The 19,721-nt window shown below is 46.5% G+C and overlaps 1 protein-coding gene and 1 pseudogene across 1 annotated transcript in view; one reads left to right on the forward strand and one right to left on the reverse strand.

Moving 5' to 3' along the window:
- Window positions 1-11,729, forward strand: part of LOC109755507 (heat shock cognate 70 kDa protein-like) — a 35,949-nt gene extending 24,220 nt beyond the window's left edge. Inside the window, exon 4 of the mRNA XM_073502168.1 lies at window positions 11,419-11,729. Within this exon, the coding sequence (XP_073358269.1) occupies window positions 11,419-11,729 (311 nt within the window). The remainder of the gene's footprint in view (window positions 1-11,418) is intronic.
- A 4,540-nt stretch (window positions 11,730-16,269) lies between these two features.
- Window positions 16,270-17,998, reverse strand: LOC109755516 (heat shock cognate 70 kDa protein-like; annotated as a pseudogene).
- Between the last annotated feature and the right edge of the window lie 1,723 nt (window positions 17,999-19,721).

Here is a 19,721-nt window from a genome sequence, read left to right on the forward strand (position 1 = left end):
CCGAACCTTAAGTGTGTAGACCCTACGGGTTCGGGAGACATGCAGACATGACCGAGACGCCTCTCCGGTCAATAACCAACAGCGGGATCTGGATACCCATGTTGGCTCCCACATGTTCCACGATGATCTCATCGGATGAACCACGATGTCGAGGATTCAATCAATCCCGTATACAATTCGCTTTGTCAATCGGTACGTTACTTGCCCGAGATTCGATCGTCGGTATCCCAATACCTTGTTCAATCTCGTTACCGGCAAGTCTCTTTACTCGTACCGTAATGCATGATCCCGTGGCTAAATCCTTAGTCACATTGAGCTCATTATGATGATGCATTACCGAGTGGGCCCAGAGATACCTCTCCGTCACACGGAGTGACAAATCCCAGTCTCGATCAGTGCCAGCCCAACAGACACTTTCGGAGATACCCGTATTGTACCTTTATAGTCACCCAGTTACGTTGTGACGTTTGGCACACCCAAAGCACTCCTACGGCATCCGGGAGTTGCACGATCTCATGGTCTAAGGAAATGATACTTGACATTGGAAAAGCTCTAGCAAACGAACTACACGATCTTTTGTGCTATGCTTAGGTTTGGGTCTTGTCCATCACATCATTCTCCTAATGATGTGATCCCGTTATCAATGACATCCAATGTCCATAGTCAGGAAACCATGACTATCTGTTGATCAACGAGCTAGTCAACTAGAGGCTTACTAGGGACACGTTGTGGTCTATGTATTCACACATGTATTACGATTTCCGGATAACACAATTATAGCATGAACAATAGACAATTATCATGAACAAAGAAATATAATAATAACCATTTATTATTGCCTCTAGGGCATATTTCCAACAGTCTCCCACTTGCACTAGAGTCAATAATCTAGTTACATTGTGATGAATCGAACACCCATAGCGTCCTGGTGTTGATCATGTTTTGCTCTAGGGAGAGGTTTAGTCAACGGATCTGCTACATTCAGGTCCGTATGTACTTTACAAATATCTATGTCTCCATTCTGAACACTTTCACGAATGGAGTTGAAGCGACGCTTGATGTGCCTGGTCTTCCTGTGAAACCTGGGCTCCTTGGCAAGGGCAATAGCTCCAGTGTTGTCACAGAAGAGAGTCATCGGGCCTGACGCGTTGGGAATCACCCCTAGGTCGGTAATGAACTCCTTTATCCAGACTGCTTCCTGTGCTGCCTCTGAGGCCGCCATGTACTCCGCTTCACATGTAGATCCCGCCACGACGCTTTGCTTGCAACTGCATCAGCTTACTACTCCTCCATTCAAAATATACACGTATCCGGTTTGTGACTTCGAGTCATCCAGATCTGTGTCGAAGCTAGCGTCGACGTAACCCTTTACGACGAGCTCTTCGTCACCTCCATAAACGAGAAACATATCCTTAGTCCTCTTCAGGTACTTCAGGATATTCTTGACCGCTGTCCAGTGTTCCATGCCGGGATTACTTTGGTACCTTCCTACCAAACTTACGGCAAGGTTTACATCAGGTCTGGTACACAGCATGGCATACATAATAGACCCTATGGCCGAGGCATAGGGGATGACACTCATCTTTTCTCTATCTTCTGCCGTGGTCGGGCATTGAGCCGTGCTCAATTGCACACCTTGCAATACAGGCAAGAACCCCTTCTTGGACTGATCCATATTGAACTTCTTCAATATCTTGTCAAGGTATGTACTCTGTGAAAGACCAATGAGGCGTCTTGATCTATCTCTATAGATCTTGATGCCTAGTATATAAGCAGCTTCTCCAAGGTCCTTCATTGAAAAACACTTATTCAAATAGGCCTTTATACTTTCCAAGAATTCTATATCATTTCCCATCAATAGTATGTCATCCACATATAATATGAGAAATGCTACAGAGCTCCCACTCACTTTCTTGTAAACACAGGCTTCTCCATAAGTCTGTGTAAACCCAAACGCTTTGATCATCTCATCAAAGCGAATGTTCCAACTCCGAGATGCTTGCAACAACCCATAGATTGAGCGCTGGAGCTTGCATACTTTGTTAGCATTCTTAGGATCGACAAAACCTTCCGGCTGCATCATATACAATTCTTCCTTAAGGAAGCCGTTAAGGAATGCCGTTTTGATGTCCATTTGCCATATCTCATAATCATAGAATGCGGCAATTGCTAACATGATTCGGACGGACTTCAGCTTCGCTACGGGTGAGAAAGTCATCATCGTAGTCAACCCCTTGAACTTGTCGATAACCCTTAGCGACAAGTCGAGCCTTATAGATGGTCACATTACCATCCGCGTCTGTCTTCTTCTTAAAGATCCATTTATTTTCTATGGCTCGCCGATCATCGGGCAAGTCAGTCAAAGTCCATACTTCGTTTTCATACATGGATCCTATCCCGGATTTCATGGCTTCTAGCCATTTGTCGGAATCCGGGCCCTCCATCGCTTCTTCATAGTTCGAAGGTTCACCGTTGTCTAACAACATGATTTCCAGGACAGGGTTGCCGTACCACTCTGGTGTGGAACGTGTCCTTGTGGACCTTCAAAGTTCAGCAGTAACTTGATCCGAAGCTTCATGATCATCTTCATTAACTTCCTCCCCAGTCGGTGTAGGCACCACAGGAATATCTTCCCGCGCTGCGCTACTTTCCGGTTCGGAAGGGGTGACTATCACCTCATCAAGTTCCACTTTCCTCCCACTTACTTCCTTCGAGAGAAACTCTTTCTCCAGAAAGGACCCGTTCTTGGCAACGAAGATCTTGCCTTTGGATCTGAGGTAGAAGGTATACCCAATAGTTTCCTTAGGGTATCCTATGAAGGCGCATTTTTCCGATTTGGGTTCGAGCTTTTCAGGTTGAAGTTTTTTGACATAAGCATCGCATCCCCAAACTTTTAGAAACGACAGCTTAGGTTTCTTCCCAAACCATAATTCATACGGCGTCGTCTCAACGGATTTCGACGGAGCCCTATTTAAAGTGAATGCGGCAGTCTCTAAATCATAGCCCCAAAATGAGAGCGGTAGATCGGTAAGAGACATCATAGATCGCACCATATCCAATAGAGTGCGATTACAATGTTCGGACACACCATTTCGCTGAGGTGTTCCAGGCGGCGTGAGTTGTGAAACGATTCCACATTTCTTTAAGTGCGTACCAAATTCGTGACTTAAATATTATCTTCCACGATCTGATCGTAGGAACTTTATTTTTCTGTCACGTTGATTCTCAACCTCACTCTGAAATTCCTTGAACTTTTCAAAGGTTTCAGACTTGTGTTTCCTTAGGTAGACATACCCATATCTACTTAAGTCATCAGTGAGAGTGAGAACATAACGATATCCTCCGCGAGCCTCAACACTCATTGGACCGCACACATCGGTATGTATGATTTTCAATAAATTGGTTGCTCGCTCCATTGTTCCGGAGAACGGAGTCTTGGTCATCTTGCCCATGAGGCATGGTTCGCACGTGTCAAATGATTCGTAATCAAGAGACTCCAAAAGTCCATCTGCATGGAGCTTCTTCATGCGCTTGACACCAATGTGACCAAGGCGGCAGTGCCACAAGTATGTGGGACTATCGTTATCAACTTTACATCTTTTGGTATTCACACTATGAATATGTGTAACATCACGTTCGAGATTCATCAAGAATAAACCATTGACCAGCGGGGCATGACCATAAAACATATCTCTCATATAAATAGAACAACCATTATTCTCGGATTTAAATGAGTAGCCATCTCGCATTAAACGAGATCCAGATACAATGTTCATGCTCAAAGCTGGCACTAAATAACAATTATTGAGGTTTAAAACTAATCCCGTAGCTAAATGCAGAGGCAGCGTGCCGACGGCGATCACATCGACCTTGGAACCATTCCCGACGCGCATCGTCACCTCGTCCTTCGCCATTCTCCGCTTATTCCGCAGCTCCTGTTTTGAGTTACAAATATGAGCAACCGCACCGGTATAAAATACCCAGGAGCTACTACGAGTACTGGTAAGGTACAGATCAATTACTTGTATATCACATATACCTTTGGTGTTGCCGGCCTTCTTGTCCGCTAAATATTTGGGGCAGTTCCGCTTCCAGTGACCACTTTCCTTGCAATAAAAGCACTCAGTCTCAGGCTTGGGTCCATTCCTTGACTTCTTCCCGGCAACTGGCTTACCGGGCGCGGCAACTCCCTTGCCGTCCTTCTTGAAGTTCTTCTTACCCTTGCCCTTCTTGAACTTAGTGGTTTTATTCACCATCAACACTTGATGTTCCTTTCTGATCTCCACCTCTGCTGATTTCAGCATTGAATATACCTCAGGAATGGTATTTTCCATCCCTTGCATATTGAAGTTCATCACAAAGCTCTTGTAGCTCGGTGGAAGCGACTGAAGGATTCTGTCAATGACCGCGTCATCCGGGAGATTAACTCCCAGCTGAGACAAGCGGTTGTGTAACCCAGACATTCTGAGTATGTGCTCACTAACAGAACTATTTTCCTCCATTTTACAGCTGAAGAACTTGTCGGAGACTTCATATCTCTCGACCCGGGCATGAGCTTGGAAAATCATTTTCAGCTCTTCGAACATCTCATATGCTCCATGTTTCTCAAAACGCTTTTGGAGCCTCGGTTCTAAGCTGTAAAGAATGCCGCACTGAACGAGGGAGTAATCATCAGCACGTGATTGCCAAGCGTTCATAACGTCTTGGTTCTCTGGGATGGGTGCTTCACCTAGCGGTGCTTCTAGGATATAATCTTTCTTGGCAGCTATGAGGATGATCCTCAGGTTCCGGACCCAGTCCGTATAGTTGCTGCCATCATCTTTCAGCTTGGTTTTCTCTAGGAACGCGTTGAAGTTGAGGACAACGTGGGCCATTTGATCTACAAGACATATTGTAAAGATTTTAGACTAAGTTCATAATAATTAAGTTCATCTAATCAAATTATTCAATGAACTCCCACTCAGATAGACATCCCTCTAGTCATCTAAGTGAAACATGATCCGAGTTAACTAGGCCGTGTCCGATCATCACGTGAGACGGACTAGTCAAGATCAGTGAACATCTCCATGTTGATCGTATCTTCTATACGACTCATGCTCGACCTTTCGGTCTTCCGTGTTCCGAGGCCATGTCTGTACATGCTAGGCTCGTCAAGTCAACCTAAGTGCATTGCGTGTGTTCCGAGGCCATGTCTGTACATGCTAGGCTTGTCAACACCCATTGTATGCGAACGTTAGAATCTATCACACCCGATCATCACGTGGTGCTTCGAAACAACGAACCTTCGCAACGGTGCACAGTTAGGGGGAACACTTTCTTGAAATTATTATAAGGGATCATCTTACTTACTACTGTCGTTCTAAGCAAATAAGATGCAAAACGTGATAAACATCACATGCAATCAAATAGTGACATGATATGGCCAATATCATTTTGCTCCTTTGATCTCCATCTTCGGGGCGCCATGATCATCTTCGTCACCGGCATGACACCATGATCTCCATCATCGTGTCTTCATGAAGTTGTCACGCCAACGATTACTTCTACTTCTATGGCTAACGCGTTTAGCAGTAAAGTAAAGTAATTTACATGGCGTTATTCAATGACACGCAGGTCATACAAAATAATAAAGACAACTCCTATGGCTCCTGCCGGTTGTCATACTCATCGACATGCAAGTCGTGATTCCTATTACAAGAATATGATCAATCTCATACATCACATATATCATTCATCACATCTTCTGGCCATATCACATCACAAGGCACATGCTGCAAAAATAAGTTAGACGTCCTCTAATTGTTGTTGCAAGTTTTTTTACGTGGCTTCTATAGGTTTCTAGCAAGAACGTTTCTTACCTACGTAAAACCACAACGTGATATGCCAATTTCTATTTACCCTTCATAAGGACCCTTTTCATCGAATCCGTTCCGACTAAAGTGGGAGAGACAGACACCCGCTAGCCACCTTATGCAACTAGTGCATGTCAGTCGGTGGAACCTGTCTCACGTAAGCGTACGTGTAAGGTCGGTCCGGGCCGCTTCATCCCACAATACTGCCGAAACAAGATAAGACTAGTAGTGGCAAGAAGAATTGACAACATCTACGCCCACAACTGCTTTGTGTTCTACTCGTGCATAGTAACTACGCATAAACCTGGCTCATGATGCCACTGTCGGGGATCATAGCAGAATTTTAAAATTTTCCACGCATCACCAAGATCCATCTATGGAGTCTACTAGCAACGAGAGGGAAGGAGTGCATCTACATACCCTTGTAGATCGCGAGCGGAAGCTTTCTAGTGAACGGGGTTGATGGAGTCGTACTCGTCGTGATCCAAATCACCGATGACCGAGCGCCGAACGGACGGCACCTCCGCGTTCAACACACGTACGGAGCAGCGACGTCTCCTCCTTCTTGATCCAACAAGGGGGAAGGAGAGGTTGATGGAGATCCAGCAGCACGACGGCGTGGTGGTGGAAGTAGCGGGGATCCCGGCAGGGCTTCGCCAAGCGCAAGCGGGAGAGAGATGTGTCACGGGAGGGAGAGGGAGGCGCCAAGGGCTAGGGTACAGTAGCCCTCCCTCTCCCCCCTTTATATAGGCCCCCTAGGGGGGGCGCCGGCCCCTAGGATCCCATCTACAGGGGGGGCGGCGGCCAAGGGGGGAAACTTCCCCCCCAAGTCAGGTGGGGCGCCCCCCACCCCCAGGGTTCCAACCCTAGGCGCAGGGGGAGGCCCATGGGGCCCTCCGGGATAGGTGGCTGGTTCCCCTCCCACTTCAGCCCATGGGGCCCTCCGGGATAGGTGGCCCCACCCGGTGGACCCCCGGGACCCTTCCGGTGGTCCCGGTACAATACCGATAACCCCCGAAACTTTCCCGGTGGCCGAAACTGGACTTCCTATATATAATTCTTCACCTCCGAACCATTCCGGAACTCCTCGTGACGTCCGGGATCTCATCCGGGAATCCGAACAACTTTCGGGTTTCCACATACTAATATCTCTACAACCCTAGCGTCACCGAACCTTAAGTGTGTAGACCCTACGGGTTCGGGAGACATGCAGACATGACCGAGACGCCTCTCCGGTCAATAACCAACAGCGGGATCTGGATACCCATGTTGGCTCCCACATGTTCCACGATGATCTCATCAGATGAACCACGATGTCGAGGATTCAATCAATCCCGTATACAATTCCCTTTGTCAATCGGTATGTTACTTGCCCGAGATTCGATCGTCGGTATCCCAATACCATGTTCAATCTCGTTACCGGCAAGTCTCTTTACTCGTACCGTAATGCATGATCCCGTGGCTAACTCCTTAGTCACATTGAGCTCATTATGATGATGCATTACCGAGTGGGCCCAGAGATACCTCTCCGTCACACGGAGTGACAAATCCCAGTCTCGATCCGTGCCAGCCCAACAGACACTTTCGGAGATACCCGTAGTGTACCTTTATAGTCACCCAGTTACGTTGTGACGTTTGGCACACCCAAAGCACTCCTACGGCATCCGGGAGTTGCACGATCTCATGGTCTAAGGAAATGATACTTGACATTGGAAAAGCTCTAGCAAACGAACTACACGATCTTTTGTGCTATGCTTAGGTTTGGGTCTTGTCCATCACATCATTCTCCTAATGATGTGATCCCGTTATCAATGACATCCAATGTCCATAGTCAGGAAACCATGACTATCTGTTGATCAACGAGCTAGTCAACTAGCGGCTTACTAGGGACACATTGTGGTCTATGTATTCACACATGTATTACGATTTTCGGATAACACAATTATAGCATGAACAATAGACAATTATCATGAACAAAGAAATATAATAATAACCATTTATTATTGCCTCTAGGGCATATTTCCAACAGTTTTTTCATGCAAAGATCATTAGATCAAGTTTATCATTTTATATCATAACTATGTAACATAACAAGACTATATGCGCAGGTTTTTCATTTTTTAGAATTTTTTTGAATTAGTTATAAACATTTGAATGTTCGGTCAAACCTTTCAAAACCCCGTTGACTGCCTCCAAAACCCATGTAACCCTAGCGCCAAACGTCCACCGTCGATCTAACCCTAACGCCAAACTGCGGCCGTCGGATAGGCCTCCTAGAAGGATTCCGCGGGGGCGATCCGTGGGAGCCCTGGTTCTCCAATCTGATTGGCCACCGTTTTTTCTCTCTGACGAACAGATAACGTTGAGCGGGGGAGCATCTCAGTGACCGTTGGGCCGAGCGGATCGGGCCCGGCAGAGCCTGACGTGCGTGCGCACGGCCGTCGAGAGGGGGGGATGGGCTGCATGCGAGAGGGTCAATGACATGTGGGCCATCCCTGTCCCATGCATGCCATGCAACGTCGCAGCCTAGCTATTCTGTGCTTGTGAACGGTGCTCGTGAACGCTGTGACACAGCCTAGCCATTTGCATGCGGGCTTGCATGCACGCATCGACGCAGTAAAGCAGCGGCAGGGGGCGCAGCGTATAGGTACGTCGCATCTAAGCTATTTTAACAAATGCATGTTTGAACCTGAGACACGGGACGGACGCGTCGGTGGTGCAGCTCCTTTTTCAGTGTCACGCGCGGATAACCGGGCCTGTTTCCCAAGCGGCGTCACTGCCGATGCAAGTGCACGAAATGATGCATCTCGCCTGTGCCGCCCGTGCCTCTTTGGATGCTCTGCCCGCCGTTTTTGAATTAATGCCCGCAATTACTTATGCCAGTACGAACGGAGAAGAGAAAACGATCGAGAAGGCACCGTGTACACATTGACCACGGCTGCAACGCGGCTATAAAAGGGCACCATTTCCTCATCCCTCTCACACTCATCTCTCAAGCCTCCTCCGCTTCTTCTTTTCGAGCCAAATCCACCACTCGAGCCACCATGCAGTTCAACGACCCTACCTACCGTCGCCCTCGCACCGTGCCGGAGAGGGAGTACCCGGCCGGAGTCATCGTCGAGAATAGCCTGAGGGTGTGGGCCATCTCAAGGTGGAGGGGCCCTAGAGAGCTGGCTCGCTTCTTCCTCCAAGCCAGCTACCGCCACCTCCCTCCGGGCACTCCGCCCATGTTCCACCTCCACGAGCAGTACGATGGCAACGCCAACGGCTTCTTCATCGGCCTCTACGTCACCTTCACCAACCCCTACGACGCTCACCACCTCCTCGGCGAGGTGTTCTGGTGTGGATGCGAGTTTATCGCGTTCACGACCTACAACATCTTCACCAACTTCCACCACATCTTCCCTCACCCCAACGGCATGCACACCCTCCCCTACCAGATGCCGAAGAACGACGAGTGAGGGGTGCCGGCTAAGGAGGAGGGGCCAAGGATTTGTTCGAGTGCGAGTCTTTCTATCTATCTAGCTTGTGTTTGTGTTGGTTCGGGCGTGTGTGCCCGTGTCTTCTATCTATCTAGTTTTAATTATTTTCCTTTCATGTTTTATGAACTATATGTTGTAAGGGGATGCCCCTCTATATGTTCTATCTATCTATGCTACTAGGGTACCCGATGCCCCTCTATCGTGCTATCTATTAATGTTTTTTCGGGCCTAAAGTTTCTCCATTGCATTTTATTTATGTGGCCATGTGAACTAAAAAATGCACTAAAACATGATCCAATCATATAAGTTGTTGTTAGCACGTGTCTAGTTAATTATCTTCCTTTTATGTTTTATGCACTATATGTTGTAAGGGGATGCCCCTCTATGTTGTAAGGAGATGCTACTAGGGGCACACTAGATGTCTTTTTTTTTGAGAGGGGCACAACCTTTTTCGGTTGAAACACACGAGTAAAAACTTTGAAAACACCATAGCACAAATCAAAAAAATTTAAAAATGATGCTTGGTTGAAATAAACTAGAACCAAACAATTGCAACTTTTTTGGTTCACAAAGACTGCAAGTTAGACTGCTAACTAGAACCAACCTTTTGTTTTAGCCGAAACAACACGGGCCCCTACCATCGGACACGATAGCTTATGCATAAAAATAGCTCAAATAATTATCAGATGAGTAATCTAAAAAAAGGTGACTGCAGGAAACTTAAAATTTGTGAAATAACCTAAAGCCGAAAAGATATATCGATGTCAATGACCGTGTGCACTTTTTTTTTGCACTAGCTACACTTCTTTTATCAATGGGCCTGGATATGTTCTATTCGGCCCTGCCTAACTTCTATATGGGCCTGGCCTTTTCGGGCAACTGTGGACGAACCTTTTTTTCCTTTTCTTACTCTACCACTGAACCTGAAACTGATGACGAACTGAAGAACTGAAAAAACGGGGCCGAAACAGAGTGGAGAAGACATGCCGAATTTGTACAGCGCAACACTTTTATTCAATCCATATCATTACGATTACAAATGATGCCCAATCTATTCACTTACGACTAATTATCATCACATAAACAAATGCGAGAGCAATTACACAAAGATAAAAAAGTCCGGCCATCAACCCCATCAAATTGCCCTGCTTCTGCAATTTGATGAGTTTCTTCATCTGCTTATTCAGCTTCTTCAACTCTGCCGTCACTCCTGCATCCCCCACAGTAGCACCAATGGAATGGGCGCCCCCAATGGAATTGCCAGATCCAGGGGCCCCAGATCCAGACGCGCCCGATCCAAACTTGCCCAACTTCTCCGCCTCCAACGGTAAATCGAGCTCCCCTGATGCACCCTCCAGTTGAATCCGCTCTATGTACTCATCTAGCCACTCAAAATGGGTGCATTGCTTCAATTTCTGAAATCGGAAAGATGAACCCTAAATTCCAAATCCGATGAAAAAGGGCAAATATGAAATTGGGAGACAAAAACCAAAATTGGCATATTGAGAAGTAAAATCTCACCTTTCCCTGCTCTGGTTTGCTCTCGCATTTCACGAATTCCCGCCCAAGGTTGCCATTCTTGTCGGTCGTTGTGACTAGCCGCTTCAGGGGTGCGATACGTGGGCATGCAGGGCACCTTGTCATGGGCACTGCGCCATAGCGCGGCCATGAGCGGCCGGAGGCTGAAGCGGAGCTCGACATTGCTAGGTCGCGGCCCGGAACGGCGTTGCTGCGCGTCGTCGCCGGAGAAGAAGAAGAACAACGGTCGGGGAGGGGGGAGGATGGGCTCGGGTGCTGCACGGCTCGGGGCACGGCTCGGTGTCCTCTTGTACCAATGCTGACCTGGATAAGTTAGTGGGTCCCACGCCATGGATCCTGCTCACCTGACCAATGCTGAGTTGGATAAGTTAGTGGGTCCCACGCTGTGGGTCCCGCTCACCTGATTCGAGTTTTAAACATGTGTCTTTGGATTAGGCAGCAGTGTCGCATGAGAGCTATTTTTTCAACGCAGATGTCGCATGAGAGCTATTACAACCAATGACGTCGCATGAGAGACAATTCACACCAACGACGTCGCATGGGAGCTATTCGCCCGTACGAGGGTGAAGGGGCTTTGACCAAGGACAACAGGCTTCTGGGCGTGTTCACGCTCACTGGCATCCCTCCAGCGCCAAGAGGCGTGCCAAATTTCAAAGTGACGTTCGAAATCGAGGAAAACGGCGTTCTGAAGGTCGTGGCAAAGGACAGGGAGACCGGAAACAAGAACAGCATCACCATCGCCAGCGACAAGGGTGGGCTGAGCAAGTACGAGATAGATCGTATGGTGCGTGATGCTAACAAGTGCAAGTCTGAGGAGAAGAAGCAGATGAAGAACGTGAAGGAGGAACGCGGATAGCCATGAGGCTCTCAAAGTACGCGTGCATCGTGCTCTTTTTACAATCCTACAAAATAACTCCGCCTTTAATTTATAATGGATGCTTAGTACCGGTATTATTCTGCACTTTCTGGCACTGCGCATGTGCATGGCCCTAGTAGCCTTGCTTGTATTTCGTTTGTTTTCTGAACCAAGTTCATCTGGTGACATTGAGTAATTTCCGAAGTTGATCCGCCATCTAGTATTTGCTTGACTCGACAAACAAAATGTGTATCTGAAATGCTTATAAAATGGTTTGGTGTATATGTGCGTATCACAAACAGCACTGTTCGTTAGCAATCTGAAAGTCAGCTTGTAATCAGAGCACTGATGTGCAGAGGATCCTTCCCTGTGACGCCACAATCGTACACATAAACTAAACTGAGATAGTATATAGCAACCAAACAGTGAGCAAATTCCCTTCTTTTTTTGTTATTCTTTTCATTAGTCCTCAACTCGTCCGTCCACACACGCTAATACTTTTTTGTACATCACTAATGGTTTTTTGTTTATGCTGGTTATGCTATTCTTCTATAAATTAAGGAAAGATGAAGAGATTTGGATATTTCGTATGCTGCCTCCCCAATTCATGGTAGTATGGGATAAACATGTGGTGAAGATGCTCTTATTAGGGTGCTTGGGATACAACTGAAAAAACAAATACTCGCAAGAGGAATGCTGAGTAGAATCTGATAACAATTATGTTTGCGGGTAGATTTTGAAAAGAATTTAATTAGAAACATGTGCCAAGACACCTAATTACTCAGTATAGTTCTAGACATTATGTATCTAAATGAGTTTATGTGGGATATTGGATGCCATGCCTGAATTTTAGGACAGTAAAACTGCACCTACACCGAGCTCTCTCATGTCCATAGCTATTCGGCAGTATGGTAAGTGCAGTTGCAACCATCATAGCTACATTGGGCTGCTATGCAAGCCTACATTGTGTTAGATCTCGCCGATTTCTAATGTTGTTTGTCCGGTTCTATTAGTATGAGTAGTGCAATACTTCTCAACTATTTGCACCATCTAAATTTTAACAAAATATTTATATTCATCTTTCAACACTTAGTTATGCACAAATATATGAAAAATCCTACCATTCTGTCAAAAAATAGATAGGCGCCGCAACAGGCGCCATCAACGATCTAGTTTTACAATATGATGGTTGCAACTGCACTTACCATACTGCCGAATTAAGCTTAGCTCGTATGCTTAAGTTTTTTATGGTGGAACCAACCCACCCTCATGCAAGTCTTAAACTTGGCACAAATGCCCGCATTTCGTTGGATTTCTTCAAGTATTTCTGGCAATGTTCTTTTAGTGGGAGATGACATTTGGTTGACTATGTGGCGCATGTGGTGACTTCATCGACCTCAAGGTATACCGGCCCAGCCTGTTGTGGTTTCTTTTAGGGATAGGGTGTGTGTGCGAGCGATCATTTATATAGGTAGAGGCAGTGGCGGACAAGGCAACTGGGACAGGGTGGGCCAATAATGCATATATTCGTAAAATTTATTTTTAATTATTTAGTATATCTATTATGCTATGGGCTGGGTCCAGCTCTGTCACTGGGCAGAGGTGAAAGATGTTTATTTTCCACCCCCAAATATGCCTCAATGGACAAATGCCCCATGGAGTTAATATTGGTACAATTTTGATCCTGAAATATCTTAAACCCGTTAAATCTTTCCCTTGAGCCGTTTTTATTGATTTAGGAGGTTTGGGGAGTAAACGTCGTCTTCCTCCTCTCTCCCTCTCTCCTACGTGGACGACATGGAAACCGATGCTCGTCACCGAGGTGCTACAGCACCACCCCGGGGCCATATAGCTTGCCCTAGACCCCTATCTTCGCTTCCCCTCTCCCTTCTCTCTCACAGCGGGAATTGCTCGCCCCCACACACCCGTGCTAGGGTCACCGCCACCACCACCGGCCACGTTGAGCCACACCACCGTGTCAAGAACCTTCGTTGCGCCTTCCTTGTTCACTCAGCCATAGTGATTGGAGTGAGTTGCCCCCAAATTACAGCCTGGATGTCATCTTTTTGTCTTCGGTCAACCGTCGTCATGCCCGATTTTACAGTGGTTCTTTTTTGGGAATTTTCTTGAACGTTTAGAATTTGCCGCTTTTGTTTGTTTCTTTAACAGCCACATTGCATACCTAGCACAGGAGCTTGCTGGTCGGAGCGGCTAGTATCGCACGCACATCACTACAGAGTCTTGGTTCGAAACCTTGCTCCAGCGCCCTAATTTTTGGCGTTTTTCCACCTTGTGAACGTGCCTCTGCAAAATGAGCCGGCCCGAGCCCTAATTTTTGGCGTTTTTCCACCTAGCGAACGTGCCTCTGCAAAATGAGCCGGCCGAGCTGCGCCCTGTGTGAAACGTTGACTCTCTGATGCAAAGAGCGTCACAGAGAAGCTCCCCTGGGCCGGCTAGCACAACATGCGCATCACTACAGAGTCTTGGATTCAAAACCTTGCTCTAGCGCGCTAATTTTTGGCATTTTTCCACCTCACGAACGTGCCTCTGCAAAATGGGCCGGCCCAAGTGAGTCGCGCCCTGTGTGAAACATCAACTCTGATGTAGAGAGCGTCACATAGGAGCACCCGTGGTGGAGAGCTCTACGGGGCCTAGAGCTTGGTGTTGGGCTTGCATGCCCGGGCTGAGCATCCACGTCTAGGGCGGGGCTTTCAACAAGGGGAGCACCTATGGCTCGTTTAATGCGAGACTTAGGATGCCGTGCCTGAGCAAGCGTTAGACTGTCCCAGCGCGCGGGAGGCCATAACCTCGTCTTTTTTTCCCGTTTTTCTCTTTTTCTTTCTTTTTTTACTTTTTTATACTTTCAAATATTCTTTTTTTTGTGAAAAGGATCAGATCTGTTATAAACATTCACCGGAAGTACAAAGCACCTCAAACATAATAAAAATTACATCGAGGTCCATGGACCACTGAATGACTATTGTCGCTGCCAGAACAAGCCGTTGACGCGCCGCTGTCGCCGCTCCCATACCGGAGCCGGCCTGACCTTGTCGATGACAGCTGAAAAGTCTTAGTGCACGTGCCATAAGAACGAGCGTCCTGGAGTCGCAGTCGTCGTCCTTGAATCCGTGAGTCGATCTGAAGAACCTGACACCAAATATCATCGTTGCGTACGCACGACAAGAAACCCTAACCTCGCCGCCCAGAGAAGCTGGCAGGTAAGCAGAATTCTCGTCCTGGAGTACTAGTCTATGTTACTACCTTCATAGTGGGTGGTGTCATAGGTGTGATAACATAGATGTCCTCATTTATTGCTTTGTAGAGCCATTTTGCATTGGAAAGCGCTATGTGATGGTAACATATTATGTTACTCTATTAGCCTCTCTCCTCATTAATTACTTGCCACGTCATCTTTTTTGCTTATGTGGCATCTATGTTACTCTCTAAGTTACTCCCACTATGACCAGCCTTAGACTAGTCACAGTGAAAAGTAACTTACACTAGTAACATACACGCTATCCTAGACTATGTTACTACCTTCATAGTGGGTAGTAACATATGTGTAGTGTCACGCAAAACTTTATTTATTAGGTTATACTCATTTTGTCTTGGTATGTGTGATGTTTCTCATAGAATAAGTAACTAGCTAAGTTACTCAATTTATCTTTCTTCTCATTAACTCATTGCGACATAGGCAATTTTGCTAAATTGGACCCGATGTTTCTTTTGAGGCTACTCCCACTCTGGTCAGTCTTATGTCGATGGAGGGAAAGTTTTGCCCTGATCCTCAGATGGAGCTCAATAGCGGAAAGGGGCCTAGCTTCTTCAAGTTTGTCAATTAAATTTATCGTGGTGTGGCGGTTCTGGACAACATGAATATTTGATCAGTAGTGTAGTTTCACTCGATGGCCCAAAAGTACACAAATTTGGCAAAATGTTTTTTAGGAGTTAAGGTCAGGGGTCGGCTAGGAAATGTTTAAGGACAAGAGTCTGTTTCAAGAGTTAAAATACTTACAAGAGATCGGTTAGAGATGACTTATGTCGAGCAAGCAACTCTATTTCCAGGTTGCCCAGCATGAAATATTTTTTTATCAAACAACAATTAGGTAAGTTGTGTGTAACTTCAGGTTTATACAAATTTAACCCAAAAATTGCACATACTGCTTAGGGGTGGGATGCCAAATTGTCAGACCATAATTTGTTGGGGACATCTAGAGTGTGGCATTTTGATTTTGTGGTACGTACCGGCTGTGTAAGTATTGAACGAAATGTTTAAACAAATTCTAGTTTTGTACCTGGTAACTACATGATGATCTATGAGATGTTTGATCCAATTCTAGTGCCGATTGCATGATGAGTTTTACGTTGTTTGTAGATATATAATGAGCGAAAGTGACTCGTTCAGGTAAGGTGCGTGCTTTCAATAACTAGCTAGAGTTAATCGTACAAATGAGTGAAAGTGCTGCAAGCAGAGAGAAGACATCTAACTGGCACCATTTTTTGTTTTCAGATTCGCAATGACCATAATAATAGGATACAATTTCGAATTAAGGAGCTCCCAATTTCATTGCCGGGGCATGAAAATGATAAACAACAAGTTACGATCGGCCCAAAGGTTGAATCCAAAAGAAAACTCAAGCCGTCGATCAGGTCTAAAACACAACCACTGCGCCACAATAATAGGTTAAACCATGGTTCAGGAAATCACAAACTTAAACTAGGCAAGGAAAGCCATCTGCTGCGCAAGTGCGCAACGTCGAAACAGGGCCTGCATGAATTCTTTTTCTGCAAAGGAAGGATCAACCTCCCGGCCTCCTCGAGCCTGGGCCAGCCATACGCATCCTGTTTGCTTAATTTTCTCCTTGTCCTCTGAATTGTACTTCTTGGCATCACGCACCAACCGTTTGATCTCCTCCGCGCTCAGCCGCCCCTTGTCACTGGTGATAGTGATCTTCCTCTTCTTGCCTATACCATGTCCTTCGCCGTTACCTGCAGAATGCTGTCAGCATCTATTTCAAACGTGACATTGATCTTCGGCTCGCCGCTGGGTGCTCGGCGGATGCCACTGAGAGTGAACTTCCCGAGGAGGATATTGTACTTGGTTTCCGATCCCTCGCCCTGGTACACCTGAATGAGCACTTCGGTCTGATTGTCATAGCAAGTCGTATAAACCCTCTCCTTCTTGACCGGGATGGTAGTGGTCCTCGGGATCAGCACGCTCATGAAACCACCTTTCGTCTCCACCCCAAGCGAGAGCGGTGTGACCTCGAGCAGGACTACATCCCGCACATCCTTGCAGCCCTCGCCGTTGAGGAGCGCGGCCTGTACGGCGGCACCGTAGGCGACGGCCTCGTCAGGGTTGATACTCGTGAAGAGCTCCTTCCCGTCAAAGAAATTTCGGAGCAGCTCTTGGACTTTTGGGATCCGGGAGGAGCCTCCCACGAGCACGACGTCGTCGATCATAGACTTGTCCATGTTGGCGTCGCTGAGGCACTTCTCCACATGCACAATGCACTTGCGGAAGAGTTCCATATTGAGCTCCTCAAACTTTGTGCGGGTGATGACCCCATAGAAGTCGATGCCATCATGAAGCGAGCCGATCTCAATGGTTGCCAGTGATGCACAGGAGAGCATTCTCTTGGCCTTCTCACAGGCCGTCCTGAGCCGGCGAAGCGCCTTTTGTTTTTTCCTGATGTCATTCTTCTTGTACTTTTTAAGAAACTCTCCCACGAAGTGTTTCACCATGAGGGTGTTGAAATCCTCCCCGCCAAGGTGGGTGTCACCAGCTGCGGCCATTACTTCAAAGACACCCATGTCAATGTCGGCACCCGGATCAACTTTGACAATGGAGACATCCAAGGTACTGCCACCGAGATCGAACACGAGCACAGTCTTGACATCATCACTGGGCGACATCTTGCCCAAACCGTAGGCAAGGGCTGCGGCAGAGGGCTCGTTGATGATGCGCATGACATTGAGGCCGGCGATGGTGCCAGCATCAATGGTGGCCTGGCGCTGTGAGTCAGTGAAGTAGACCGGGACAGTAATGACCGCATTCTTCACTTCCGTGCCAAGGTAAGCCTCGGCGGTCTCCCGCATCTTGCCAAGAACCATTGCCGAGATCTCCTCGGCCTCAAACTGCTTCTCCTCGTCCATGTACTGCACAACGATCATCGGCCGGTCACTGGGACCTGAGACAACTTTGAATGGCCACGTGCACGTCTTCAGGTCTCCTTGCACTGATGCATCGCTGAAATGCCGGCCGATAAGTCGCTTCACATCTGAATTGAAGATGGTTTCGTTGTGTATTAGCCATGTGTATTTTTTGTAGCAAGGGTAGACATGCAAACATTCCGAAGGAAAAAAAAGGAATATACATGCGAATTTATTTTATTTTAGATTGTGAGTAAATCACTATGCAGATTAAGTTACAAATCGCATACACACACACACATACCACCCGTGCATCCTCCATGCAATGCTAGCTTGCACCAGCATATGAAATCTTTTTTTTTTTTGCGAAACACCAGCATATGAATCAATGATAATAAAGGGCTTGCTTACCCAAAATTGAAGAAAAGTACTCCCTCCGTCCCATAATGTAAGATGTTTTTTGACACTACACTAATGTAAAAAATCGTCTTACATTATGGGACGGAGGGAGTATTTCTTAAAAAACTAGTACTACCAGAATCAGGACAATTCTTGGGAGAAGAAATAAATTAATCGCACAGAAAATGGGAACCCCCATCACAAAAAAATCTGTACGAACTGTTCATCTAGCTTGGTGACTGCTCCCTGATTTTAGCTAACCGTCGCTTAAACTTAAAAGTCAGAGATCTGGAAGTGGATGGCAGCGGTTCACAAAAATAGAAGGAGATCTGGCATTGGACTAATCATTTGGTAGCCGAAGAGAATAAGATTTTAGCATAAATCAAGGAGTAGCCGAGTAGGTAGGGTAAGATGTCTGATCTCACCGAAGATGGTATTGACGGGGTTCATGGCGGCCTGATTCACAGCCGCGTCGCCGATGAGCCTCCAAGCGTCGGTGAAGGCAACGCAGGACGGCGTGGTGAAGTTGCCCTGGTCGTGAGGGATGACCTCCACGCGGTTGTGCGACTGCCGCCACACGGCCACGCAGGAGTAGGTCGTCCCGAGGTCGATGCTGATCGCCGGCCCGTCGTCGCACTCCGTGGCACCCATCTCCACGGGGTAGAGCGGAAGAGGCAGTGGAATGAAGCGTGTAGAAGCAGCACTGCGAAAGAGGGGTGCGATCTGATTGGGAAGCCTAGGAGGTGGAGGGCATCTATAAGGCATAGGAAGGCGAGCGGGCGTGCCGTTGCCTGCAGTGTGAAAGCATACAGTTTACGTTACGGGAGAAATACCCTTTGGCTCCCGTATGTATATACACCCTATAAGGGGTATTTTTTAAATAATTAAATAAAAAGTCAAAATAGTTCAAAGGTATTGTTAGATTAAACTTGACTTACTTGCGCACTAGTAAATAAATTTTCACAAAGAAAAAATCAATGTTGACTTCACAGCAAAAAAGACAAATTTTATTTACTATTATAGGTCACTATTCACGCTATTTTGACCGAAAATTTGTCTTTTTTGAAAAAAAATCAAAGAGGAATTTTTTGTTGTGGAACATTTCTCACTAGTACAATGAAAGATCAAGTTTATTTTTTTTAAAAAAATTAGAATTTTTTGAATTTTTATTGAATTGCTAAATCTTTTTCCCATATAGGGTACATATGTATTCAGGAACCAAACGTTCCCCTCCCAGGTTACGGTAGGTAACTCAAGGGTCAGGTTAACTAGTTTCGTCGCTTTGTACTACTTGCATTTAATACTCCACCACCAAGGCACCAACCATACAAAGTTCAAAATGTTATTTCGGCCCCTTCCTTGCAAAGTTTTAAATAGCCGGTTATAGCCGGACATAATTCTATATCCTGGTCTAAATCCTACCGCCGTCGAGCATCACCG

The sequence above is a fragment of the Aegilops tauschii genome, chromosome 6 (assembly GCF_002575655.3).
Source record: "Aegilops tauschii subsp. strangulata cultivar AL8/78 chromosome 6, Aet v6.0, whole genome shotgun sequence".
NCBI classification, from domain to species: domain Eukaryota; kingdom Viridiplantae; phylum Streptophyta; class Magnoliopsida; order Poales; family Poaceae; genus Aegilops; species Aegilops tauschii.